Here is a 27,406-nt window from a genome sequence, read left to right on the forward strand (position 1 = left end):
CTCCTTTACTTTGCAGTGAAAATTGATTTGTATATTCTTTGCCTCTGAGTCCTTGTGGGATTTTTTTTTTTTTTAATTCAGACAGAAAGTCACAAAAATTATACTCATCCTCATCAGTTCACTCAGTCCCATGTAATTAATTTTTTTTTTCATCTTGATCTTTTGTTAGCACTTTTGTGAGTTCATCAGTTTTTCATTAGAGTTCTGAAAATGCTTATTCATTCAGTTCAGCAGTACAGTCAGTTACCAGAAACCTGTACTTGTCAGAGTCTTTTCCATGAATTTCTTGAAGATGAAACCCTTGTATAGGAACATATTTGCAAAATCATCAGAGTACACCCAGAACTGTCTGTAAATGACAAAAGACTTAAAAATGACCATGGTTAAAGATTTGATGAAAGTTCATAATAATGCAGTTGACAAGAAAATTAGTTATTTCTGAGATATACATTTTAAAGTAATAACTAGGATTATTACTTATAACATTATACCAGAACATATAAGATTTTTAGAAATTTCATGTAATGTCTGAAACATTTATATTAACATATTTCCATACATATTTCCATACAAATACAAATATAAGATTTTTAGAAATTTCATGTAATGTCTGAAACATTTATATTAACATATTTCCATACATATTTCCATACAAATACAAATATAAGATTTTTAGAAATTTCATGTAATGTCTGAAACATTTATATTAACATAATATTTTCATTTTTAATGTACAAGACTTTCAGTGTAAGAGAAAATGAGGTACAAATATCAGATCAAGGAAGTTCAGAAAAAACCTGTAATACATTTAAATTGGATATATCAATTTGAGCATATGATTTAAAAAGTAAATTTACTAGTTCTGTGCACCGAAAGGGCCTAGAAGCACTAGGGTGATGACCAACTGTCCTAGTTTCCCAGGGACTGAGGGAATTTCCCCAGATGCTGCACTTTGTGTTAAAACTGAAAGTGTCCCAGGCAAACAGGATGGTTGGTCGCCTTACAGTAACAATAAGCACATTTGCCATGCCATGGTTTCTAAATTCCATTTCCACTAAATAGAACCAGAGCTCCTTGGAGAATTGGCTGATTCCTGTTCTTGAGCAGCGAACGTGCAAGATGAGTCAGACATTTTGTTGTGCCTGAATGTAAAGGTAGTGCTTAGGTTAGTAAAGATATGTCAACAGGACTTAGGAGAATAGGCAAAACTAATCTATAGGGGTAGAAGTCAAATCTGGGCTTGGCTAGGAGTGGAAAACAGCAGGAATCAGTTGGAAAGGAACATGGGGGAACTTTTTGGGGTGACGAAAATATTGTAAATCATGATAGAATGGTGGTTACCCAGTATATACATTCGTCAGTATTCATGAAACCGTACCACTAAAATGAGTGCATTTAATGTAAATTATACCTCATATAACTTTTACCCTCATGTGTATGTAAATGAACCTCAGTAACGTGTGAAGACCAACCCAATGAGAAAAGCAAAGGCTATTTCTTCAGAGCTTGCTATAGCAAGAGAGTCAACCATCATCACTTGCATTTTGGCAGAGACTCAGAGGCAAGCAGAGGAGTGGGAAGGCTTCACAGTGGAAAAAAGAAGGGCTTCAGGTGTGCCCTGTTGGAGGCTGTTGGCACAGAGGAGCTGGAGATGGCTAGCAAGAAGCAAGGCGTTCTATGCGGTTGGATAGGGCTGCATATTCGGCTTTCTCTCGTTGGTTCTGAGTTGAAAGTGGGGACAAAAATTAGAGAAGCAGTCAGATCTTAATCAAGTCCTGGCCGTTTTGAGCTGATTGTTATACGTCATTGTTTATCTTCCTGGATTGTTACTTGTGATAGCGATCTGACTTCCTCCAAGTGTGACTTACAGCAGGCTGGATTCCGGGGCTGGTTATCGGAGCTGAGGGGATTGGTTTCCTGGGCATGCTGCTGCAGCTTGTGGGTCAGAATTCTTTTTTCATTTGTGGTCTGGCCATGTCCTTTTGTATATTCAGTCGTCAGAAGTAAACTTTTATTTTTATTTATTTATTTATTTTGGCCATGCCCCGTGGCATGTGGGATCTTAGTACCACTGGACCGCCCGGGAAGTCCCCAGAAGTAAATTTTTAAAAGACACAGGAACCAGCTTGAAGGGTCTCCCACAGGCCAAATTTAAGACAAGTTTTAGCATCAAAAAGAAAATGACTACAATTGACTATAAATACTGAATAGATAAAAATGTGTGACTCTATAGTTACACTTGATGAGAGACAAAGGGGGAATGTTTTTCCATCACTGGAAATGGCTATCACACCAGCTTCTTACTCTGAAAATTAGTTATTAAAAGGAAAAATAGTGTTTGCCCTGCCTTTTTTAAAAAAGGAAAATTGTGGTTCACTCTGGGTGGTTGAGGAAAAACTCTTCTTTACAATAGGGCGCTAGCAAATAAATATAGAATAAATGATGTAATTAGAAGGTAACTATTATGCAAGTCCTAACGAAAGAATTGATTCAGGCAAGGATTATTAATGGACTTTAAAAACTTTATGTGGGACTTCCCTGGGGGCACAGTGGTTAAGAATCCGCCTGCCAATGCAGGGGACACGGGTTCCAGCCCTGGTCCGGGAAGATCCCACATGCCGCGGGGCAGCTAAGCCCGTGCGCCACAACTACTGAGCCTGTGCTCTGGAGCCCGTGAGCCACAACTACTGAGCCCGCGTTCTAGAGCGCGTGCTCCACAACAAGAGAAGCCACTGCAATGAGAAGCCCGTGCACCGCAACGAGGAGTAGCCTCCGCTCGCCGCAACTAGAGAAAGCCTGCGCGCAGCAACAAAGACCCAACATAGCCAAAAATAAAAATAAATAAGATAAATAAATAAATATATTTTTAAAATTATTATAAAAAAAAAAAACCCTTACGTGTTGACAGGCCGTCCCTCTGCAAATCATGGCTAATTCCTGGCCATATCTCAGTCAGATGGGGCAGGTGCATTCCCACTTTTCACAGGGGACTGTGCTGTAAAGTTATAGCTCAAGTGCCCGGGTCAGGGCCTGCTGCATCGTCGATGCTCAACGTACCTTTGTTGAATGAATGAAACTCTGCACGTCATTAAAACGATCTTTTCTCCTGTTAGTTTTGTGGTGTCACTTAAAGTCTAAATCAAGAACAGAAGGGTCCAAATTAATTTGGAAAAAATCAATTTTTAAAATTCTTATGAAGGTGAATAAGAAAATTCTTCTGAAGGTGTATTCATGGAATAAGAATTTGAATCTTGTTTCTCTAAAACCAGTTGAACAATTTCCTCCCACCCCCAGCTTTAATGAGATATAACTGACAAAACTGTAAGATGTTAAAAAAATGATAAAACTTTTAGATGACAGATTGCTGGGAAATGGGAGTATTCATGTGGCACCAAAATATCACTCCACAGGTTATTAATCTAATTGTAAAGGGAACACGCTTGTATAGTAGAGCCATCTGGTGGTCACCACCTGCACTGGTCAAATTTAGAATCTGAAATAGTAGGACAACCTCCAATTTACAGAAAATACAGGAGAAAGGGTAGTAGTGCAAATCTAACGATGCTACCAAATTAATTATTCCCCCCAAAACTTTGTGAAACTATAAACAATAAATATTTATTGAGCACCTGAGTTAGGCCTAGCACAGTCCTCAGTGTCAGTATCTGCCCAGGTTCAAGCTGCAATTTCAAATGAGATATCAAAGGATGAAGAAAGTTACTTACATATTTTTGTTTTAAATGGCACATACTGTTGATTTAGATTGATTTAAGTGAATTGGCTACTTCTCTCCCATCACCTGCTACTTAGCCTACAACCTGTATTCCTACTACTTTGGTTTAGGAGCCACCTAATAAAATATTAATAGGGAGACCAGAGGAACAAAAGAAAAAAGGTATTTGCAGTAAGTCTAGCTTTTGTCCTTGGCACCCAAGAAGTCTAGGGAGCCTGGAGATGGGCAGAATTGGTGCTTGGAGAAGTAGCAGGATTCACAGCCGCTCTCCTGAGCTTAGAGCTGGTGTGATCATGACCCTGAGCATATCATGCTCTTCCGTGAGTCAGTACCTTTGCTCCATCCTTTCTTTCTGTCTGCAGTGCTCTTTCCAGTCTTCCTTACCAGATTATCTGCCATTCCTCACTAGCAATAGCTTTAGAGACATTATTTGTTTAGCTTATTGTGTGTTCAGATGTAGAGATTTGTGGTTTTACAGATAGGGGAGCTAAACCAAGCTTTGTAGACTGATTTTCTAAGCTGGTGGGTTCTACATTGACTTTCTTACAAAGTTTTTCTGTGAACAGCAATGCAATATGCCAACCCAATCTACCTAATCTTTCAGACTTAGTTAATACTTATATTTTGTAATCACCATTAAAGCTAATAGTGTTCAGGGGCTTCTCTGGTGGTGCAGTGGTTGGGAATCCACCTGCCAATGCAGGGGACATGGGTTCAAGCCCTGGTCCAGGAAGATCCCACATGCCACAGAGCAACTGGGCCCGTGCGTCACAACTACTGAGCCCGTGTGCCACAAGTACTGAGCCCCTGTGCCACAACTACTGAGGCCCATGCACTTAGAGCCCATGCTCCACAACAAGAGAAGCGATCGCAATGAGAAGCCCGCGCACCGCAAGGAAGAGTAGCCCCCGCTCTCCACAACAAGAGAAAGCCCACACACAGCAACGAAGACCCAACACAGCCAAAAATAAAAATAAATAAGATAAATAAATTTACTAAAAAAGAAAAAGCTAATGGTGTTTAATCTTCATTGTCTTTGCAGACCACAAAGAACTCCACAGGTACTCTAAAAAATTATATATGATTAGATTTCTATCATAATTTTTACTAGTACTCTTTTTTATATATTTTAAAATTTTTAAATGTATTTTTGTTTATTACTTAATCAATTTATTTATTTTTGGCTGTGTTGGGTCTTCATTGCTGTGCATGGGCTTTCTGTAGTTGTGGCAAGCGGGGGTTACTCTTCGATACAGTGCGCAGGCTTCTCATTGCGGTGGCTTTTGTTGTGGAGCACGGGCTCTAGATGTGCGGGCATCAGTAGTTGCAGCACGTGGGCTCAGTAGTTGTGGTGCACGGGCTTAGTTGTACCGTGGCACGTGGGACCAGGGATTGAACCCGTGTCCCCTGCATTGGCAGGTGGATTCTTAACCACTGTGCCACCAGGGAAGTCCCACTAGTACTATTTTTAAAATGCTGTTTCATTGTACCTATCTCTTTGAATATAAGGCTGAACACTTTTCCAGGCTTTGCTTCCTTGTATTGTTTTGAATCAATATATTTGTCATACACCCAAGAGATATTCACTAGATACCTGCCATTATTGTATTAAGTACAGTCTTCAAAGAGATTTTATCTCCCAAATAGTAGCTATACATTTGGGTTTCAATCATTCTGAATCCTTGGTGGGAGCAGGGAGCAGAGATACTAGAGGTGTGGGGAATTCAGACTCACCTGTTCTTGGAAACAGGCTTGTCCAGTTACTAGGAAGTCCTTTCACTAGGAAAAATAAAGGTGACCCTTGGAGATAATTCCCCTGTCTTGATCTCCATTCATTGTAAATAACAGCGCTTTCTGAGAAGGATTCAGTGTGCCGGCATGACTAAGCAACACCATCCTCCTTCCGCCTTCCACCGGGGTACCATGGCACCACTGCTGGGAGCCATGTTCTTGCTCTTGGTCCCCTCACTGTGTTTGAGTCATCAGCCCATGAGATGAATTATGGATGCTGTGAGCCAATGTTTCTCAGTAGGAATGCTATTGGTATTTTGAGTAAGACAAATCTTTGTGTGTGTGTAAAAGTGTACTGTGCATCTTAGGACATTTAACATCCCTAGACTAACTCACTAAATGCCAGTAGCACCTTTCTTTTCGTGTGACAACCAAAAGTGCCCCCTCTATATGTCCAGTCCCTCTGGGGGGGCAGGATGCCCCTGCTGAGAACCCTGGTCAATTGTGGGCATCGCGGTCTTTACCAAATAGTGGCGCCCAGTCTTCCTGCAGGCAGAATTGGCCAGTTGACCAGTTCTGGCCAGGACCAGCGGATATCTCCTGGGGCTTCTGAGAAAGAGTTTCCTCCATGACAAGAGAGATGTGCATGAGGAGAAGGTGCTTTTTTCCCCCCTCCCTTCTTGTCTCTTAACTGGCTGGGAGGGGCTGTGACGCTTGCATGTGTAGAAACCATCTTATGACCGTGACGTACCAGGTGGGAAAACAGAAGCCAGCCTGCTAAGCATGCAGGGTAGAGGGTGGAAAGTCCCTGGGTCCTGGAGGACGTTGGTAAGCTTCCAAACCAAGCCAGGGACTGCCAGCTGTTGGACTTTTTATGAAGTAAAATAGGAATGTCCTTATATTTGAAACCACTGTCCATCAGGATTCCTGTTACCCATTGCCAAACACATCCTGACTTACACAGAGAAAAAGCATATTTACATGATAAACAAGTTAAAGAAAATGGAAAATTACCAACAAAGCTAGGTTTTTCTAAGGAATATATATATATATGTATAAAATAAAGGAATTTACCTGCAGAGAGTTGACTGTTCTAAGTCTTAAGATACGAATTGCGTTTCCTTTACTGAACCCACGCATCAAAATAATTATCCTTCCTGCAGCATTTTGCTTTATTGTTGTTTTGACATTACTTTATGACTACAGCCCTCATTGTTCAGCAGTGCGATAAAGCAGACATTTCAATTCCATCACTCACTTCCAGAAAATCAGACTTTACAAGACACAGACCTAGGTACATTAAAAATATAAGGAGCTTGGAGAACCTTATATTCAGAACTTTTCAAAATACTATTCTGTTTGCTCTGATGCTCACAAACTGTGTTTAACCTATGGGAGCAACAGGTAAATTCTGTTGGGTCGAACACTCAGTGAAACCTCTTCTAATTTTTAGAAAGGAAATCTCTATATTCCCCACAAATTAAAGACCTACTAGCTCAGGAGACAGTCCATCTGGAAACCATATGCCCGATTCCCCAAGACAAACTGCAGATCTGTGCTTCTGCCAGAGAAGTGCACTGGACTCTGGGCAGTTGTTCTAATACTGACCGTGCTGACCACCTGCTACAGATGTCTGTTAGGAACAATTGCAGACTTATTTTCATTGCTCTTTCCTGCCTTTATTAACCTCCTAACTATTTTCCTCTATCCCACCCATCTGTGTCTGGTGCTGCCAGCCAAGTCCAGGCCTTCATCTTTTGTCCTAGTTGGTTCCCTGCCGCCCATCAAAACCATCTTGCACACAGGAAGCAAGCCCTTTTCTAATGTAACTGAGCAAGGGCTCGTGTGGCCGCAGTGCAGAAAGCCCAACTCTGATAGTGGGTGTTTGCAGCAAAGTAAGGGCTTATTTGCAGGGTATCGGGCAAGGGAGTGGGAGACAAGCCTCAGGTCCACTCTGTCTTGGACTTTGAGTTAGGGATGTTTTAAAGGGGAAGAACAAAGAAACTGGGATTAATCATCGTTTTGTGACATTTCTGACGAGACGTGACCGGGCGCATTCAGGGTGGTATGGCTGTAGACTTGTGACATTTCCTAATCGTGGTTTTAGGAGCCAGGATGTCTGCGGTTTACCATTCCCTGGCCAGGTGGTCCGTGGCTCCGGGGTCTGTGAGCTCATCTTGCCCCAGAGAAACAACCCGAGTTTGTACGTTGATGATAAGATCTACTACAACTTCAGTACGTTAACGACGTTACCGATACAGCAATCTCAGTCATCTGACTCTGGTTGGTTAGTGTTCAGTTAGCGCAGGAGGGAGATTGGAGGAGACAAGAAAGGAATTGAGGTCAGAGGAGACAAGCAAGGCAATAAAGTTTGGGATAGAGAGATTAATCATGAACTCAGCAGGGGAACGCAGTTTTAGGGGGAGACTCGGTTTCACTAATACAATTCCGGGAGAGTTCCACCTCTGGAGAAATGGAGTAGACAGACTTTTCCATGTTACTCTGTCTAAGCACAACTTAAGATCTCAGACATTACATGTGAAACAACCACAACCAAGCACATTGGCTGGGGACCTCAGGACCCTGGGCTTTGTTTTCGCTTCATAAACCCCAGAAGCAGGCAATCTGGAAAAAACAACAGGTACAGACAAAACATGCTGCCCCAACAAAAGCCTGCTCCCTATAACCAAAGGACCAGGGAAGGGGCAGCCCAGCAAGACAGAACCTTCAGACGGCAGCCACTGTCTCCACCATTTACTCCTGCAAAGGCTTCTGATCTAAACCCCAGTGAGCCTGGATGTGATTAATTGGAGAAGACACCAGGGCTGGATTACCCCACAACCTTGGCACTGGAATCAGTCATTTGGTACAACTTTTCAACAAATTGCAAAAGAGGAAGTGCTTTATAGTACTCTGGGAAAGAGCACCACCTAGTGATGAACCAAAAGCAAAAAATGTAAACGTAAATACTGTGCTTCCAAGCCCTCGGTCAAAGCCAAGTCAATGTGGGTTGTTAAATCACTAACCAAGCCCAACCTGGGGAGGCAGGCGGGGGTGTGCAGTCAGGAGAAGGGACTGATGAAGCCCAGATGGAATGTGCTAGAATGTTCCAGTTCAAAGCTGGGCTCGTCCCTCTTGGGATGGGAAAAGTCTGTATGAGATGTGTCACCCAGTGGGGGGCTCAGGGAAATCCAAGGTCTGGCTGGGTTTCCGGAGAGGAAAAAAAATACGGGGGAAAGTATAGGCAGAAAGAGAGGTGGGAAACTATGGCCAACATTTTGCTGGATGTTTCCATACATTGTTTCATTAGTCCTCACAACCAGACATCTAGAGGAGTAAGGGCTTGTATTTGTCCCGTTTGACAGATGGGACAGCTGAGGCACAGAGATTCAATAACAGCACAGATAAGAAGGGGTAATCAACTCGGATGAAGTTAAGCTGATTTCAGAGTCCACTCAAATGTACACAACAAGCTTCCCTTAGGGACATATGCAAAAATAGAAACCTTTAGCAAAATAATGGCCCAACTACGGCGAAGCGTGTGACCTAGAGTATGTTTAATTTCATCAGACTGATATTTAGATAAAATGTCCTCCATTTGGGACATCCTTATTTTCTGCCCGCAGACCCTTGAACTGAATAATAAGTCTCCCTCTCAGCAGAAGAAACCTTAGATACAGAGGAAGGGGATTTTGTTTTTGTTCCTGGGAAATAAATGCTGAATATAGCCAAACAATCCAATAAGTTTGAGTAGTGCTTCTGCCCCAGACAGAGGAATAGCCAAACGGTAATGAGGGCAGGTTTGGGTAGGAGGCAAGGTAAGAGGGGCTGCAGTGTCCCCAGAGTCTTTCCTAATAAGGAAAACCAGGCTGTCCAAGGCCATGTCCAGAAGGCGTGGAAAAGTTAGATGTGTCTAGGCAAACAAGTGCTTTCAGAGGCCCATCCTGGGAGCAGGGCTCCGCAGTGATGCAGGACTGAGGGGGAGCCGCGTGGCGGTACCTGCTAGTTACATCCCCAGTAAGACCCCAGGCAGAAGCCCCGATGCAGAGAAGGGGACCAAGCTGCTAGAAGAAGGGACAGGTGAGGGCCAGGAAGTGTTTGCAGGCCTCAGGCACTGGAAAAAGGGAATGAGTAATACATACAGGATCAAAGCCAGCAGACACATGTGCTTGTCCTGGATAGGAATCTTACCAGAAGGCATTAAAAAGAGGTAAGTATTTAATAAGTTTTTAAAGGATAAACCACGGTATGGCGTTGACCAGGGTATTTTTCTAAGCTCCACTATGTACTTGGCTTCAGCCTTGGCCTTTGGAAAACTGGAGTCAAGTGCTATCTTCACGGTCATTTGGGCCATCCCTGACCTCGTGCTGGAGAAGTGATTGTGTAACAGCTTAGGTTACCACCATATTCAACTGGGGTAATGACGTCAGCCATATAATCAAGGCGTGTTGTTCAGATTAATTTGAAACTCTAGAGAGTTCCTAGATGTAGCATGGGGTGACAATCTTCCTATGTTCTGTGTTCACTGAAATTCTATCAGTTAGTTGTATAAATGCATATTCATTATACAAGAACTTTAAAGGAGCTAAATACACCTCCCTTATTAAATACCATTATTTAAATTCTTATAAACATTTATTGACTCAAAAGAATACAACAGTCTTCCTAAAGTTACCTACTTAATATTTAATATTCTTACAACTTTCAACCTATCTTCAAATGTATTTAACCTTTTTTTTTTAAAGGAGCACTATTTTTATTTATTTATTTATTTATTTATTTATTTATTTTTGCTGTGTTGGGTCTTCGTTGCTGTGCAAGGGCTTTCTCCAGTTGCGGCAAGTGGGGGCCACTCCTCATCGCGGTGCGCGGGCCCCTCACTATCGCGGCCTCTCTGGCTGCGGAGCACAGGCTCCAGATGCGCAGGCTCAGTAGTTGTGGCTCACGGGCCTAGTTGCTCCGCGGCATGTGGGATCCTCCCAGACCAGGGCTCGAACCCATGTCCCCCGCATTGGCAGGCAGATCCTCAACCACTGCGCCACCTGGGAAGCCCAAATGTATTTAACCTTTTAAAAGTTCTTAATAATTATCTTTGTACATAAGATGCATGATTAAAATTAACTTTCACAATCACCATTAAATATTATGGTATTTAACCCTTGCAATAATAAGTACACACTTATACTTCAGTTGACAATGACAGTTGTCATGAGGTATAGCAATGACCTCATTGGTAATCTAGCAGCTGACATGCTGAGAAATTATTATAATATCAAGTATTTAAAATTACTTTAAATTTAAATTTGAACAACTACTGAATGTTTTAATAAGAGAATAGTTTTATTTATTTTGAATAAAACTTCAGATTTATTCTTTTTTTTTAAAGGAATTCCTTTATTTTTATTATTTATTTATTTATGTATTTATTTCTGGCTGTGTTGGGTCTTCGTTTCTGTGTGAGGGCTTTCTCCAGTTGTGGCGAGCAGGGGCCACCCCTCATCGCGGTGCGCGGGCCTCTCACTATTGCGGCCTCTCCTGTTGCGGAGCACAAGCTCCAGACCTGCAGGCTCAGCAGCTGTGGCTCACGGGCCCAGCCGCTCCGCGGCACGTGGGATCCTCCCAGACCAGGGCTCGAACCCGTGTCCCCTGCATTGGCAGGCAGACTCCCAACCACTGCGCCACCAGGGAAGCCCCAGATTTATTCTTGAATTTCAAAGGTTCCTTCTGTGATGGTGCTATTTGTTGTTGACCAAGCATTGATCATAACAATTGGCTATTAGGCATTCAACTCAAGTGTGCATTGATTGCATATCTAAAGTCTTTAGAAAGTGACTAATAGAATTATCATCATATTTCTTGGTATCCTGTGAATATTGACATCTTAACACTTATTACAATTACCAGTTATAGAATGCTTAATATATGTATTTGTGTGTGTGACAGACACCTGTTAAATACCCACCAAGCCCATTTCCTCCTCTTCCTTGTCACGGAGGTCAGCTACGTGGTCCTGCTTCTCTTACAGTCAGATGCGGCGTGTGGCTGAGCAGAGAATGGTATGTGGGCAGAGGGGATGTATGGGACTTCCAGGCTGGGCCCATTACAGCCTTCCTCATGCTCTTTCCCATCTGCCCGCTGATGGAGAGGAAGGCAGGAACATGCACACTGGACTGTGTAATGGAAACCCTGGAGAAGTGGGAGTTTGTCTGTCAGAACAGCTAGTGCTACTCTTACTAATAGTCTTCTAAAGGAATTTCAAGAAATGTTTGAAAACAACTCAGGAAGCCATTAAATGTCTAGAAGAATCTAAGTTATAACTTTGCATACTCCTTTATAAATTTAAAGGTCACATTTGGGCTGATTGGGGATGGGTACTCTTAGGCAAGATGCTGGCATGAGCAAAGTTTCTCCTCTAAAATTGCACCAAAATGACTCACGGGACAGACTCATGGGGAAAAAAATCCAGATTAGTGCTGGAAATCTGAAGGCCACTCAAAGGCCAGAAATACGGGAGGATTTCTGGTAGATGTAGCATTGATGTGTTACCATCACATTGAGTAACAATGACTCATAGTATGTGGTCATAAAGTGACTTTCTTTTTGTCCCCAACTGTGTCATTATATTGGCCTGGTGGACTTGTTTTTTTCCTTGCCCCTGGACCAAAGTGCTGGCCCCATGACCATTTTAAAAAAAATTCTTAGGTAATAAAAAGTCATAAAATCACTTAAAGTCAGAACATAGGCACTACTGTAAATGTCCAGTCCTGTGTCATAAAACTCTGATTTAAAGTTGGGACTTTGCCTCCTTCAGCACAAGCCTGTAGGAAGCCAGCAGCCCGCAGTGAAAGAAAGAGGTGGGAAGCTGGTGGGTGTTAAGTTTCCCTCCTTGTTCTTGCGCTTCTCCCCTTCTAGCAAGCGCATTGTGGCTTCAGACTTCTCCAGGGATCGAGCTGCAGGAATGTGGAGGTTCTGGTACTGTTTGTGGTGGTAGAGTGGGGGGATTCGTGGGGGGGGGGGTCTTCCCTGACTACCACTGTCTTGCCTGGCAGTTGTTTAAAGTGGACTCTCTCTATCCTGGTTTTGGAGACCATCCTGACGCTGAGGATTTCTCACTTGGAGTTCAGTCTGAAAGCTGAGGGACTGCGTCGTGATCCAGGGAAACAAGAAAAGAAACCCAAGTCTCTGCCTTGGACTTGAAAAGTTTAGGCTGAATCTAAAAGAAAACCAGGCCAATGGAAACTCAAATTTTAACAAAATGGACATTACGTCCCAAAGACCAGACCTTTAAACACAACTTCCAAAGTGCGATCACAGAGATATTTGTTCTTCATTTAGCACGAATAGATGAAAGTCTTCTTCCGTGTGATCAAAAAAGTTGGAGTCACACAGACATAGAAAAAAACTTATGGTTACTAAAGGGAAAGGGTGGGGAGGATAAATTAGGAGTTCGGGATTAACAGATACACACTACTATATATAAAATAAACAACAAGGACCTATTGTATAGCACAGGAAACTATACTCAATATCTTGTAATAACCTATAATGGAAAAGAATCTGAAAAAGATATATTTGTGTATGTATATATATATATTTTTTCATATGTGACTGAATCCCTTTGCTGTATACCTGAAACAAACACAATATTGTAAATCAGTTATACTTCTGGGGACTTCCCTGGTGGTCCAGTGGTTAAGAATCCGCCTTCCAGTGCAGGGGATGCACGTTCGATCCCTGTTTGGGGAACTAAGATCCCACATGCCGCGGGGCAACTAAGCCTGTGTGCCGCAACTACCGAGCCCGTGCGCTCTGGAGCCCACGCGCCACAACTAGAGAGAAGCCTGCGTTCTGCAATGAATATCCCATGTCCCGCAACTAAGACGCGACGCAGCCAAATTAATTAATTAATTAAAAAAAAAGTTGGAGTCAATAAAATGTCACACAATTACCTTAAACAATGCATTTTATTTATTATTATTCTATTTATTTATTTTTGGCTGTGTTGGGTCTTTGTTGCTGTGCGCGGGCTTTCTCTAGTTAAGGCGAGCGGGGGCTACTCTTCGTTGTGGTGCGCAGGCTTCTCATTGCGGTGGCTTCTCTTGTTGCGGAGCATGGGCTCTAGGCACGCGGGCTCAGTAGTTGTGGCTCGCGGGCTCTAGAGCACAGGCTCAGTAGCTGTGGCGCACGGGCTTAGTTGCTCCCAGGCATGTAGGATCTTCCCGGACCAGGGCTCGAACCCGTGTCCCCTGCATTGGCAGGCGGATTCTTAACCACTGCGCCACCAGGGAAGTCCCAACAATGCATTTTAATTTAAACAAGCAAATGCATATTCATTCAATACTTTTGAATGAAGGGACAGAATTGATGCATGGCCTGTGATTTCCATTTTCAGTTCTCTGGAGTGGGAACTTAGACACCTCAACAGCAATCTGATCCTTTAACTGTTTCATGATTTTCCCAATGTTGTATACTTGTTGCCCACATCTAAGTGAACAGCGATTATTTTTAGTGGCTCACCTTTATTATCTTCTCAAAGCATTCAATTTAGTTTTCATTAAAATAACTTCCTTTCTTTTCACACTCATATTTTATCAGTTTACAGAGTACTTAATTAAATTACATAATTTCAATAACTAGTAAATAAGACTAGACGTGAATCTGTTTTGGGAGCAAATACACCTGACTCTTGGTAAGGTGACTCAAACTGTTGGGGGCAGTGGTGAATGCTCTGGCCCTGATCATTCGTGGGCCATGGGCATCTGTCCGAATGCTCTACCAGAGGAACAGGAGAATGTCTGTTAATCTGGAAAGTTGTTGAAATGGACTGTCTATTAAAAAGCTTCTACTATATTTATTCTGCCTGAACCAGCATGGTATAGTGGAAAAAGCATGGATCTTGCGGTCAAACAGACGTAGGTTTAAATCTTGTATTTCTAGCTCAGTGACTTTGGGAAAATTACTTAATGTCTCTGAATCTCCATTTCTTTATTTGTAACAATTGGTAAACTGTTCATGAGAGTTAAACAAAATCAATTAGGGGGATTCCCTAGTGGCGCAGTGGTTAAGACTCCGCCTGCCAATTCTGGGGGCACAGGTTCGATCCCTGGTCGGAGAAGTAAGATCCCACATGCCACCTGGTGTGGCAAAAAAAAAAAAAACAAACCATAAACAAAACCAGTTAGTAAAGATTCTGGTATGTAGGTGCTCAGTAAACAATAGCTGTTGTTGTTATTATTAATTTATTATTATTATGTGTGGTTGTTTTCCTGTTGGTCTTCGCCTAATTGAAAATCTGGTTTTGCTGTGCCGGTTAGATGTCTTACATTTCATCCCTAGCTGGGCTGGCCTCACTGCGGAATGAGTCTAATCCCTGGGTCCTCAGCCAGCTGGCACTGCCGTCCTCCTCTGGACCCCGTGACTCAGCCACTGTGACTGACTGTGCGGAGACTGCAGGCAGCGGGGGAGAAAGACTCTCACCGTCTTCCTGTCCCGCGTGCCAGTACGTCAGAAGGACCCCCGCTGGTAAATGTTGCTGTACCGCTGACTGCCCGTGAGCCCCCCGAGGATATGCTGTGTGGAGTGGATGGAATAGGCTGGCTTCTGGACACACAAGTCCAACTAGTGGGATTAACTGTTTTTTTGGTCTGGAAAGACCTAATGGGTCCACCCCTAATGGCACTCAACATAGCATGGGGTGACAGATCTGTACTGTGACTGCTGACCCCTGGCTAGGCCACCAGAATGTTTCTTTTATTTACTTGTTTATTTTCTTGGCTGTGCCATGCAGCAGAATGTTTCTTTTGAAGCCAGGCCTTCCCCTCCCCATGGAGGTGGCTCTGGGTTTGGGAAAACCAGGGGTGGCCTTACCTTCCTTATAACTGGACAGGATACTGCTGCCATTGACTCCCTTTCCATTGACCCAGTAAGCGCTTGGCTCCAAAATTTGCCCACATCCTGGCAAATGACTGTTCTGAGCATACTAGGTATCTTACCCTTGATACTCCTTGGCTGCTGCTGTCTGTATTGTATTGTGGTATCTGGTTGCAGTGTCCCCTACATACCTGACCCCAGGGATGTCGCGGAACGGGAGTGGACCAAGATCATAAGGGCCGTGCAGGGTACGTAGGGGTGGAGCGTGTGGCCAGGCCACTCAGGATGGCTGTTCTCTTGCTCTCGTCCTTCCCCTGCTCGACCAGGGCCTGCTTCACCTACACCTACTCACATGACTGACCTTCCTACTACTAGCCCCAGGCCCCAGCTGGTGATTATTCTTATCAAAGGGGTGGTGAGGGGCTTGCCCCTCTGCTGGTTTCCCTGGTAACTAATGAGCCCACCTGAAGTCAGTTCCCCTCTAACTGGTAATCTCCCCTTCCTCCTGGGAGTGAAGGCTGCCGAACACCACCGTGGGGTGTTGCTCCAGGACCTTGCTTCCCTCCCCCTTCCATTAAACCATTGATGTCAAGAAAGAAAGAAAGAGAGAGGGAGGGAGGGGGAGAGAGAGAGAGGGAGGGAGAGAGAGAAAGAAAAAGAAAGGAAGGAAAGAAGGAGAAAGAAAGGAAAGAACGAAAGGGAAAGAGAAAGAAAATCTGGTTCACTGTCCTGTTTTCCCACTTTGCCCAATGCCCCAATGTTTTGCTCACAGCTGCTCAAATAATGCCTCCCAAAGGACATTAGTAATTTTTCACAACTGTCTTTACCCTGTTGATTGAGAAGCTTGTGGGTGATGATGTATGTTTTTCTTTTTTTGCAGGTACACACATTCTTTCCCAGATTGTTGTCATCATTCAGCCTAACTTTGCTCCAATTTATAGGTTTTCTCCAACTTTGTTTCTCTTAGTAACAGTTACTAAAAACTTCTTTAATCTCCCTTAGAAGTTATTTGTCTTGCTACTAATTGTAAGCTCATCAGACCAAGCTTCAGGCCAGGACTGTACTGAGGCTGAGAAGACTTGAACACGGAAGGGCTGGGGTAGCATCCCATGCAACGGGCCAGCTGTGCCCAGTGCATCACCCACCTGGCGCCTGGACCTCTCTCATCTCCTTCTGAGCCCTTCTTGGTCCCTCATTCTATTCCTCAACCTTGCTTTCTGTGATCTGGCATCTCTTTGGTTACTAACTCACTTGGTTTGACGTTTTTGTTAATAGTTTTACCTCTAGGACAGTGGTTCTCAACTGGGATGACTTGGCACCCAAGAAACATTTGGCCACGCTTGAGGCATTTTTGTTGTCACTAGTGGAGGGGGGTGAGGGCTACCGGCATCTAGTGTGGAGTGGCCGGGCGGCAGGTGAATAGCCTACAATACGCAGGACAGCCCTCACAGCGGGAGAGTTATCTGGTCCAAAGTGTCAGCAGCGCTGAGGTTGAGGTTGAACCCCCTGCTCTCTAGGTTCTGGCCTTTGAGCCCAGTCTCCAGTCTGTGAGTGGCCTCAGGCCTTCCTGTCAGCACCCCCAGTCACCACTGTCCTTTCCGGGTGACAGGCTCCGCAGGACTGACAGAGCTCCCGAGGGTGAGGACGATGGATCGTCCCACGCCCGAGCTCGTAGCAGGCTTAGCGCCCAGAGGGCAGTCCAGGCAGGGTTGTTTGGTGAGCAGCAGTAGAACATGGATTTTAAAGCACTGATTGAAATCCATTCTCAGCTGCCCTCCGGCTCAGTTCATAGCGGCAGCTGCTACTGAAAGCAAGATTATGAAATCCCCGAAGCCTGGACCAGAGGTGGAGAGGCTCTTGTTCTGGGCGGGCTGGGCAGATTTGGCAGCTTTTCCCATCAGGAAATACAGAAGAGGGACTGAGGAGAAATAAGAGCTGCCTTGGGCTTTAACGGAGTGTTGGGCTTGACCCTTCCCAGTTTTGCTCCCCCCTCACGCCCTTGGAGAAAGGGGGTCAGAGGGTGTATGCAGCTTGTTCATTGAGGGTGAACTTGGACACCAGAGCCCACTTTTCTTTCTTGGCCACGCCGCTTGGCATGTGGGATCTTAGTTCCCCGACCAGCGATTGAACCATGCCCCCTGCAGTGGAAGCCTGGAGTCCTAACCACTGGACCACCAGGGAAGTCCGCAGAGCCCACTCTTCGTCACCACGTTTCTGAAGGTGTGGGCACCAGCTGGTCTTAAAGGGAGCGTGGTGAGGAAGCATGAACCAGACTGCCCTGGGCGCTGCATGACTGGTCAAAGGAGCATTCACCCGGAACAGGGGCCGGGGGCCAAACAGAGGCATGGTCCAGCCCGGGCAGGGGCAGGGGGTCTGTGGCAGAGAGCCAGTCGGGGTGAGGCTGAAACAGACATGTCTCCTTTACAAAAACTCGCCACATGTGGGGACCGTTAAAATGGAGTTGAGTCAGGCCAAGAGAGATCGCACTTCTTCTCCCTCGGCCCCTTGTGGCTGGAGCTGGCGTCGCTAGGACCTGGGGCCAGATGACACCTAGGTGGGAGCCCGCTGAGAAGGGCCATCCCTCCGGAGTGCAGACTCCCCTTCCTCCCCCTGCAGGTGTGTGCAGCCAGCCTCTGAAGGAGAGGGGAGGGCCAGCGGGAGTCCCAGGTGGGAAGGAGACCCTGTGAGTGCCATGGTAAACTCCGCAGTGGCTGACATTTTGATAACCAGATTGGATTACAGAAACTACTGACCTGCTGTATTCGTTTGCTTGGGTTGCCATAGCAAAACACCACAGACCGGGTGGCTTAAACAACAGAGATTTATTTCCTCACAATTCTGGAGGCTGGGAGTCTGAGATCAAGGTGTTGGCAGAGTTGGTTTCTTCTCAGGTCTCTCGCCTTGGCTTGTAGATGGCCTCCTGCTTGCTGTGTCTTCACGTGGCCTGTGTGTGTCTGTGTCCTTATCCCCTTTTTATAAGGACACCAGTCACACTAGTTTAGGGCTCACCCCAGTGCTCTCATTTTACCTTAACTACCTTTTTAAAGGCTCTGTCTCCATAAGTTTGTTTTCTAAGCCTGTGAGTCTGTTTTGTAAGTTCATTTGTATCATTGTTTTAAGATTCCACATATAAGTGATATCATATGATACTTGTCTTTCTCTGTCTGACTTACTTCACTTAGTATGGTGGGGCAGGGAGGGATAGACTGGGAGTTTGGGGTTGACATAAACACACTACTATATATAAAATAGATAACGGACAAGGACCTACTGTGTAGCACAGGGAACTCTACTTGATATTCTGTAATAACCTATATGGGAAAAGAATCTGAAAAAGAATGGATAAATGTATATGTATAACTGAATCACTTTGCTGTACACCTGAAAGTAACACAACATTGTACATCAACTATACTCCAATATAAAATAAAAATTAAATTAAAAATAAATTAAAAAAAATAAAAAAGTGCCTGATACAAAAAAAAAAAGGCTCTGTCTCCAAATACAGCCACATTCTAAGGTACTGGAGGTTAGGACTTCAACACATGAATATGGGGGGGACACAATACAGCCCATGATAACTGAATTAAGTTCTAAACTGGTCTGGGATACAACTAAGATATCTGCTCAAGGGGGACCGGAGTGTTCGGGGCGAATGTGGAGAGCAGGAGATCTGCTGGTCTGTGCGTCACTGAGGGGCTACTCTTCAAACGCAATAAGAGAGTAACTGATCAGCCTTCTTTCATAATCAGCTAGAGCACCTTATAGCAACGAAAAGCTGACTAGTTCCTTAAACTAAATTAATGTTCTTAAGGTTAAAAATACCTATAGGCTTATTGTACATGATTTTATCCAATTACCCACCAAAGGGCCAGTGCAGATGTAAGCCAGCAGCAGAGTAAGGTGACGCAGGCCAGGATGGGGAGAGTGCTGGGACAGGCCTGAGGTGGGACCCAGTGTCCATACTGTTCTCCGTGGACCAAGTTCTGGCATGAACCTCCGTGGTACGTGAGGCCATGCATCCTGCATACCTCCTCTGGTCCCTCAGAGTGGACCTCAGGGTGGGGATGCAGCCCCTGGCATATGCTGGCCAGAAGACGTAGCTGGCCTGAGCTCCTTACGCTTGGTCATTGCCCTCAGTGGTCAGTGTCAATTCATCTTGGGTAGCTCTTGAGAGTTCTTCTTAGAACTGTGCCCATGAATTCAACCTCACTCCAGGATAAATCCTGGGCTATTAATCGGAATTCTGTGGTATAATGACTAACAAATCTCCCCACCCCTTACACAGAAGGCATTGCCCATGTTGTGTTTTACCTGGTGTGATGGTTAATTTAAGGTGTCAACTTGGAGGATGTTTTGGATGAATTAACTTTTAAGTCAGTCAATTTCTGGGTAAAGTAGATTGTCCTCTCAAATGTGCGTGGGCCTCATCCAATCAGTTGAAGGCCTAAATAGAACAAAAACTGACCTCCCTCAAGCGAGAGGGATGCTCCATCAGATTGCCTTCACACTGGCTGCACCACTGGCTCTCCTGGGTCTCCAGCCTGCCGGGCCTCACTACAGATTTTGGACGTGCCAGCCTCCATAATTGCATGAGCCAATTCCTTATGATACATCTTTCTCTTGATATATATACACCCAACCTAGTCGTTCTGTTTCTCTGGAGAACCCTGACTGACATGCCTGGAGTGGTGATGATGGTGGGTTGTTCATTCCCCTAAAGGGGCAGACATTGCCTCGTTTTTATGGAGGGATCTTATGGAGGCATTTCCTGGACTCTAAATATGAGACCATCTTTCTTTTCACCCTTCCTCCATTCTGTTCTGGTTTCTCAGGTTCATGGCCTGCCAGTCTAATTCTCTCCATAGACGAGGGTGGGAAAGTCAGTCAGGTGGGATGGTGCCAAGGGAAGCTCCAGGAAGCAGGGTCTTCCCTGAGGCTAAGAAGCAAATGTGATTGAAGGGGCAAATGACCCAAGGGAGAACAGAGGACCAGTTCAAGCCTCAGGGCCAAGAGCTAGGACCTGAATCATTTGCAAGAGATGAGGCCGGAGATCAATCAGGAGTTGAGAAGACAGGAATAAGCTGGGAAACAGCATAGGAGGGGGAAGTTTCAAACACTGAGCTGCAAACAAGACAGGGTTGAGTTCAACTTTATTGGGTGCAAGGGATGTGGCAGAGGGTGTGGCAGCTGTTTAAAGGCACAGTGATGTCAGTGTTAATAGAGCAGTCCATTCGAAGCCCAGCTCTACTACCTACTGGCTCTGTGTGTGACCTTGGTCAAGTCACTATCTTTGTGCAAAAGAGGAATAATGAGCCACTCTACAGAGACGCTGTGTGAATTAAGAGATGATGTGGAGCATTAGAGCCGGTACCCAGCACACACTGAGGATCTACTCAGTTACGGCAGTTCCCTTCGCCCTTTGTGGATACGATCAACTGACCACCCGTCTTGTTCAATAAAACACTTCTATTCTGAGCCAAGCTTCCCCTTTGCGTTCTAGTAGTTAATGTGTTCTTTGAGGATGCAATCTAATTATAATTAGCCCGATGATGTGGGGAAAAAGCTCACTTTGAAACCTTTGTTAATGATACTATATCTCTACCATCATTTTCTCTTTTAGCCTAGATCACTGAGTTCATTTTAGCAATTTAAGTACTACTCTTGGTCCTATTAGCAATCCCAGTTACGCAAAGGGAAAGTTGGTACGGCAGTCCTCACTTAGATTCCTGCCTGGATAAGATTTGTGATACAAGGGGTGAAAAGGAAAAGAGAGAGAGAAAAAAGAGAGAATGTAGCTAAAGTCATTCCATAAGTGGTCAGAGTTCATAACCAAGCATGTGAAAATATGTCTTGTAGAAGGATATGTGGCAGAGACTATTTTTCAATCCACTATTCATTTTCCCTTTAGTTAAGGAATTCCACATTTTTTTTTCTTTTTTTAAAAAATTATAATTATTTTTTGGCTGCGTTGGGTCTTCGTAGCTGCGCGCGGGCTTTCTCTAGTTGTGGTGAGCGGGGACTACTCTTCGTTGCAGTGCACGGGCTTATCATTGCGGTGGCTTCTCTTGTTGTGGAGCACGGGCTCTAGGCACGCGGGCTTCAGTAGTTGTGGCTCACGGGCTTCAGTAGTTGTGGCTCGCAGGCTCTAGAGCACAGGCTCAGTAGTTGTGGTGCACGGGCTCAGTTGCTGCACAGCATGTGGGATCTTCCCGGACCAGGGCTTGAACCCATGTCCCCTGCATTGGCAGGCGGATTCTTAACCACTGTGATACCAGGGAAGTCCTCCACATTTTTTCAGACTGGAAATGTCCACAGCTAAATGACTATGTTTTCCAGCCTCCTCTGTAGTTAGGTGCAGCCTTCTACCTAAATTCTGATTGGAATTTGTTGGGTGAATCTACTACAAAGGATCCTTAAAAGGGAGACAGCTGAGGCCCACCTTTTGTCCTTCCCTCTTCATGGAAAGAAGGTGAGATGGCTGGTGCTCTAGAAGCTTTAATGGATCATGAGGCAACCCTGAGGACAGAGGAACCTGGTTCCTTGATGACTTCATGGCACTGTCATCCCAGCCCTGGACTACCTACTCCAGATCTCTTTTACATGAGGGAATACACTTTTCTGTGTTTGAGACACTGCAGCTGGATCTTTTATTAGGATACGAATGCAATTAATAACTGGCTCAAAATGAATTCCTCTCGACCCACATGTTTCCTCCTCCAGCCAATGTGTTGATCCAGACTGTGGTGGGTCTGAAGGTGGGTGTGAAGTAGTCTTGGGAAGTTTATTGAAGGGAAATCCATAATTATGGTGCCCTGATGTGGCAGATGACATCCTGAGCTGGCCAGAGGAATTTGGGACAGACTCCAGTCAACAGTAATTTAACACCTTGGGCCAACTGAATGAGTACTTTTTATAGTGGTCAACTATAAAAGAAAAAGAGGCCTGTTTACTGAGTGTAAGAAATTTCTCATTACCTCCTGTAACCCCCAAACCCTTGGTCTCAATCCTGGTTACTCCTGCAATTGGGGTCGTCTTCTGGAAGGATGTAGCTGATGAGAGATACGATGTTAGAGACACTTTTACTTGACTGCTAATGTCACTTCCCCACACCCGATCTTTGTTGCTTGCTCAAAAGGGCATGTGGGGGGAGCGTGGTAAATTTAAATCTCAAAGTATCATCATTAGTACAAACAAGAAGTACATCGATGCGGCCTGACTGGGCTCAGTCTCCTAATAGTGATATTTTGTTCTCACTGGAACAAGCCCTTTTATTAGTGACTGACCTGTCACTGAATTCTGTCGTTCCGTCCTTCAAAATGCTTTCCTTCCAGTTCCCACAGCTATTACCCTAAAACCGGCTCTTAGAACCTCATGCTAGGATTCATGCAACAGTTTTCTAACTAGCCTGCCCCTCAAATCAATGCCAGACTTGCTCGCCTGAAAAACTGCTTTCAATGTGCCTCACTTCAGCTAAAGTGCTTTTCAGTTTCCTGTTACCAATCACATGTTTGAGTTTTAAGGACATCCATCAGCTGGTCCCAACTGGAATTTCCCCCTGCATCTGGTGACGTGCTCTTACATTCACCTGACTATCAGCAAACCCCGCCCTTTCTGTGAAGCCCTGCTCCGTGGTTCCCCTTTCTGTCCCCCTGGTCCTCCCAAAGCCTAGTCATCCTTGGGACAGGGGTGGGGTGAGGGTTGTGAAGGGGGTGGAGGAAAGTAACTGAAACTCTATTCGGCACCTATTATCTGCTTCCTTTCATATTATTCTTTATTATTATTCTTTATTTCTTTCTTTCTTTCTTTTTGGCTGTGTTGGGTCTTCGTTTCTGTGCGAGGGCTTTCTCTAGTTGCGGCAAGTGGGGGCCACTCTTCATCGCGGTGTGCGGGCCTCTCACTATCGCGGCCTCTCTTGTTGCGGAGCACCGGCTCCAGACGCGCAGGCTCAGTAGTTGTGGCTCACGGGCCCAGTTGCTCCGCGGCATGTGGGATCTTCCCAGACTAGGGCTCAAACCCGTGTCCCCTGCCTTGGCAGGCAGATTCTCAACCACTGCGCCACCAGGGAAGCCCCCCTTTCATATTAGTCTATTCAGTAAAGGCCCAACTCAGGCCAGTAACAGTGTAAAGCTTTCCTAACTTCTTTACAGGGAGGATTTACACAATTCAGGATTGTTTTGTTAATTGTTGAGAAAGCATTTGGTACTTACAGCTCATTAGATATAGGACACTGCAGGAAGGAATCCTCTGTTGTACTTCTTTTATATTCTCCCAACAAGCACTCAAAACTTGACTGCTAAGGCCTGGTGATCAAGAAAGTATGAACTTTGGTTTCTAATCCTGACTCTTTCACTTATTAACGGTGTGACCAGGGCAACGTGCTCATCAAGCTCCTTGAGCTCATTAACCGTCACCTGGAATCAACAATGCCTCTCCTGGGGTGAAATAAAGATAAATGTATGTAAACCCTGCAGCGCAGTCCCTGACACGTCGTGAGTGCACGGTAACACTATTATCAGGCCTGGCGGAGGTCCCAAGGTCAGTTCACTGGGAAAGAAAGGTCACTCCGGGCCGTGGTTGGAGGGACACTGGCCCTACACCATACCAGCGCCAGGGCCCGCCTTCCTGGGGGGACCTCACAGGCCCGCTGGGGCGCTCCGAGGCCGCTCAGGGAAACACGAGTCTTTCCTCCGCGAGTGGGGGGGAGGTCCCCGGACCCCGAGGCTGCGGCCTCGCGACCGCAGATAAGCTGCGGAGACTCCACTCCCGACAATTCCCTCGCACGCAGGCGCAAGCTGAGTCTCCACCTGCGGGCAGCGCTGGGCGGTGCCTTCGCGGGGCGGAGCCTGGGGCCGTACCATCTCACACGGCGTGGGGACGGCGGCCTTTCCTTTGGCGATACGCCCAGAAGCGCGCAGGGGGGCACCGCGGTTCGTCTGGCCGCTGGGGAAAGTGCCGGGTCTCCCTTCCTCGCGTTCCCTGGGCCCAGAGCGCGGGAGCGGGGCCCTTCGCCCCCTGTGCCCCCGAGTTGGAAGCGGCGAGCGCAGGGGGCGGGGTCGAGGCGGGCGCAGGGGGCGGGGCCTCGGGGGGCGGCGGTGTACTTGCTGCGAAGCCCGCAACTCGAGCCCATCTTCGGCTGTCAGCGCGGCGGTGTGGTTCGAACTCCGAGAGGCCCGCGGGCGGCGTCCACCATGTTGTGCCGGGCGGCGTGCAGGTGAGGCGCCGGGTGGCGGGCGCAGCGGGGACGCGGCCCCGGCCCCACGGGCGAAGAGGCGCGGCGGTGGCCGCCGCTGCCCCCCACCGCCTCCCGCTCTGCCTCCCCTCTTGCGCCAGCCCCGCGGGGTCCGGGGCACCTTCGGTGACCCGGCGTCACAGGGCGTGGCGAGAGGCCGGGCCTGAGGGCAGGTGTCCGCCGAGCGCGTCCAGGTGCCGCCGAGGTGCTGGACCGCAGCGTTAGTTTAATGGCAAAGACTGGACGGCGAGGGGGCCAACGACTGGAAGGCCCCCCAGGGGCGCGGGTCCTTCTAGCCGGGTCTGCGGAGCCGCGCACGCGGGTTAACGGTTTCTGCCCGCGTCATTCGATCGGGCTGTGTTTGCTGTCTTTCCAGCACGAGCAGGAAGCTGGTGCCGGCCCTGGGGGCTCTGGGCTCCCGGCGGAAGCACAGCCTCCCCGACCTGCCGTACGACTATGGCGCCCTGGAGCCCCACATCAACGCGCAGATCATGCAGCTGCATCACAGCAAGCACCACGCGGCCTACGTGAACAACCTGAACATCGCCGAGGAGAAATATCGGGATGCGCTGGAGAAGGGTGGGTGCCGGGCGGCCGGACTTCGAGAAACCGGTTACAGGGAACCGTGGCGGCGAGGCGGGTCTGCGTAAACCCCCACCCCTGCTTTCAGTAGAATCGCTGCACCTGTTCGCGCGTTGACTTAGGGAGCAGAATTCACGAGGAGAAGAGCCGTTTCGGGGGGGAACTGAGACAGGCTTGTATTTATTTGCTAATCTTTGGAATTCAGTGAAAATATAATATGGAGTTGGTATTTGTTTTTTAAAGGAGCTCAGGTGACAAAACCAGTCGTGCGTGGACTTTTTTTGTGTTTTGCATCTGGGGGGCGCATATGGGAGTACTAAGTCTTAACTTTTCTATACAAAATAGCATTACACTTTCAATTTGTTAGTTAATGTTAGTAATGTTAGTGGTTTGCACGAGGGAAATAATTGACAGGCGTGTTTCCAGGCTATATGTATGGCTGAAGCTGCCCAGTTAAAAGTGTATTTTTTTTCTTAAATATGTTTTTATCCAATTTCAGTCCTGTGAAATAGTTGAGTGAATTTTAGACTGTGACATCTTGTTGAGTGGGGACATCTAGTGGAAAAATGTAGTATTTCAGTCTGGTTGTGTGTGAGGTAATAGGTAAACAAAAAGAAGAGGAAGTTACCACATTCTGGAAGATTTACTTGTGATCATCAGAGGGACCGCAAATACGGTAAAGGAAAAGGTTCTGAGTACGGGAAGAGGTTCTGTGATTTAAGAAAAAACAAATGCGGGAAGAATGTGGTAATGGGAGAGGCTGGGATAAATCCCAGTTGTGAAACTGTTTCCTGCATGACAACATCTGACATCCGTGAACCCTTCTCTTCGATATTTTTAAAACAGCTTAATTTCAGTCCTTTTCTTGTGCAATCAAAGCTTTGCTTGTTTAATGAAAGCCAATGGAAAAAAAGCTTTACTATATTATATTGTACTGTATTGCCTATAAGTTAATGAGTGTCTGTAGAGCTTTCCTTTATTTAAAAAATTATATTTGAAAAATCATTAAGGAGTTAAATTTTCATGTTTGAAAATTTGGGAAAAAAGAGTGTAAGGAAAATAACATCATCAATCTTATCGCATTTAAGTATGTAAATACTTTTCAAACAAAAGTACTTAACTTTTATTGTATTCAACAGAGAAAATTGGCTGTGAAGCCAATGAAAATGTTGAGCTTCAGAAGTGTTCTTTTTTTTTTTTTATTTTTTATTTTTTATTTATGACTGTGTTGAGTCTTCGTTTCTGTGCGAGGGCTTTCTCTAGTTGCGGCAAGTGGGGACCACTCTTCATCGCGGTGCGCGGGCCTCTCACCATCGCGGCCTCTCTTGTTGCGGAGCACAGGCTCCAGACGCGCAGGCTCAGTAATTGTGGCTCACGGGCCCAGTTGCTCCGTGGCATGTGGGATCCTCCCAGACCAGGGCTCGAACCCGCGTCCCCTGCACTGGCAGGCAGACTCTTAACCACTGCGCCACCAGGGAAGCCCCCAGAAGTGTTCTTAAAAGCAGATATTAACCCCCCCAAATTTCTATTAAAATTTAAAAAATGATTAAGTAAACTTTAAGAGATTGTGATTAAACTAGTTCTCAAGAAACATGTTTCTTTCCCATTAGAAATATTTAGTTACTGTTGACTTATTAAAAAACAATATAAAGCCTACATTTATTTTTTGGGTGATTCTCCAAGAAAAATTAGTAAGGGAAACACTGATCTGTCAGAAAGTTATTTTATAAACATAACAACGATAACAAAAGTTGACATCTTAAACAGAACTCTCAAAGATTATCTGTGTATTCAGATATCATTGGTCCTCTCCGCCTTTCTGAATTGCTAAAAACTGGAGGTTTTATTGTTTCAGAAAGCGACATTTCTTACGTGTGTTCTTGGCATGTGTCCCAACAACAGAAATAGGGAACTTCTATTGCTATTATGTAAGCTCCCCAAGGGCAGAGATCTCAGTGGTTCTCTGTGCCCTTCACTTTGCCTCTTGGTATCTTGTGAGTCATAAGAACTTAATACTTACCGAATAAGGGAATCCCATTTTTCCTAATAGTTCCGTTAGTCTGTAGCTTCTTGAAGGCATCAAGAAAAATATTTTATTTTGCCTCCATGTTTAGCAAGGTAGAAAAAACAGCTTCAAATGTGACATTCTTTTTAAGTATAGAGGTCAGAATTTTCTTTCCGTGAAACTCCATTCAGCATTCACGAGTGCCTGCTACACGTGAGGCAGTGTGTTGGGCCTCGGGGACACGGCAGTGCAC

At 45.6% G+C, this 27,406-nt stretch overlaps 1 protein-coding gene across 2 annotated transcripts in view; it reads left to right on the plus strand.

Moving 5' to 3' along the window:
• SOD2 (superoxide dismutase 2) overlaps positions 1 to 27,406 on the plus strand; it is a 37,458-nt gene that overhangs the window by 1,908 nt on the left and 8,144 nt on the right. Inside the window, exons 1-2 of one of the 2 annotated variants that reach the window (XM_036871605.1) lie at positions 24,407 to 24,548; positions 24,943 to 25,145. In XM_036871605.1, coding sequence (XP_036727500.1) covers positions 24,526 to 24,548; positions 24,943 to 25,145 — 226 coding nt within the window. In that variant the 5' untranslated portion in view covers positions 24,407 to 24,525. Of the gene's footprint in view, positions 1 to 24,406; positions 24,549 to 24,942; positions 25,146 to 27,406 lie in introns of those variants that run through there. The other variant, XM_036871606.1, reaches the window with a different exon arrangement.

Source organism: Balaenoptera musculus, chromosome 12 (assembly GCF_009873245.2).
Source record: "Balaenoptera musculus isolate JJ_BM4_2016_0621 chromosome 12, mBalMus1.pri.v3, whole genome shotgun sequence".
Taxonomy (NCBI): domain Eukaryota; kingdom Metazoa; phylum Chordata; class Mammalia; order Artiodactyla; family Balaenopteridae; genus Balaenoptera; species Balaenoptera musculus.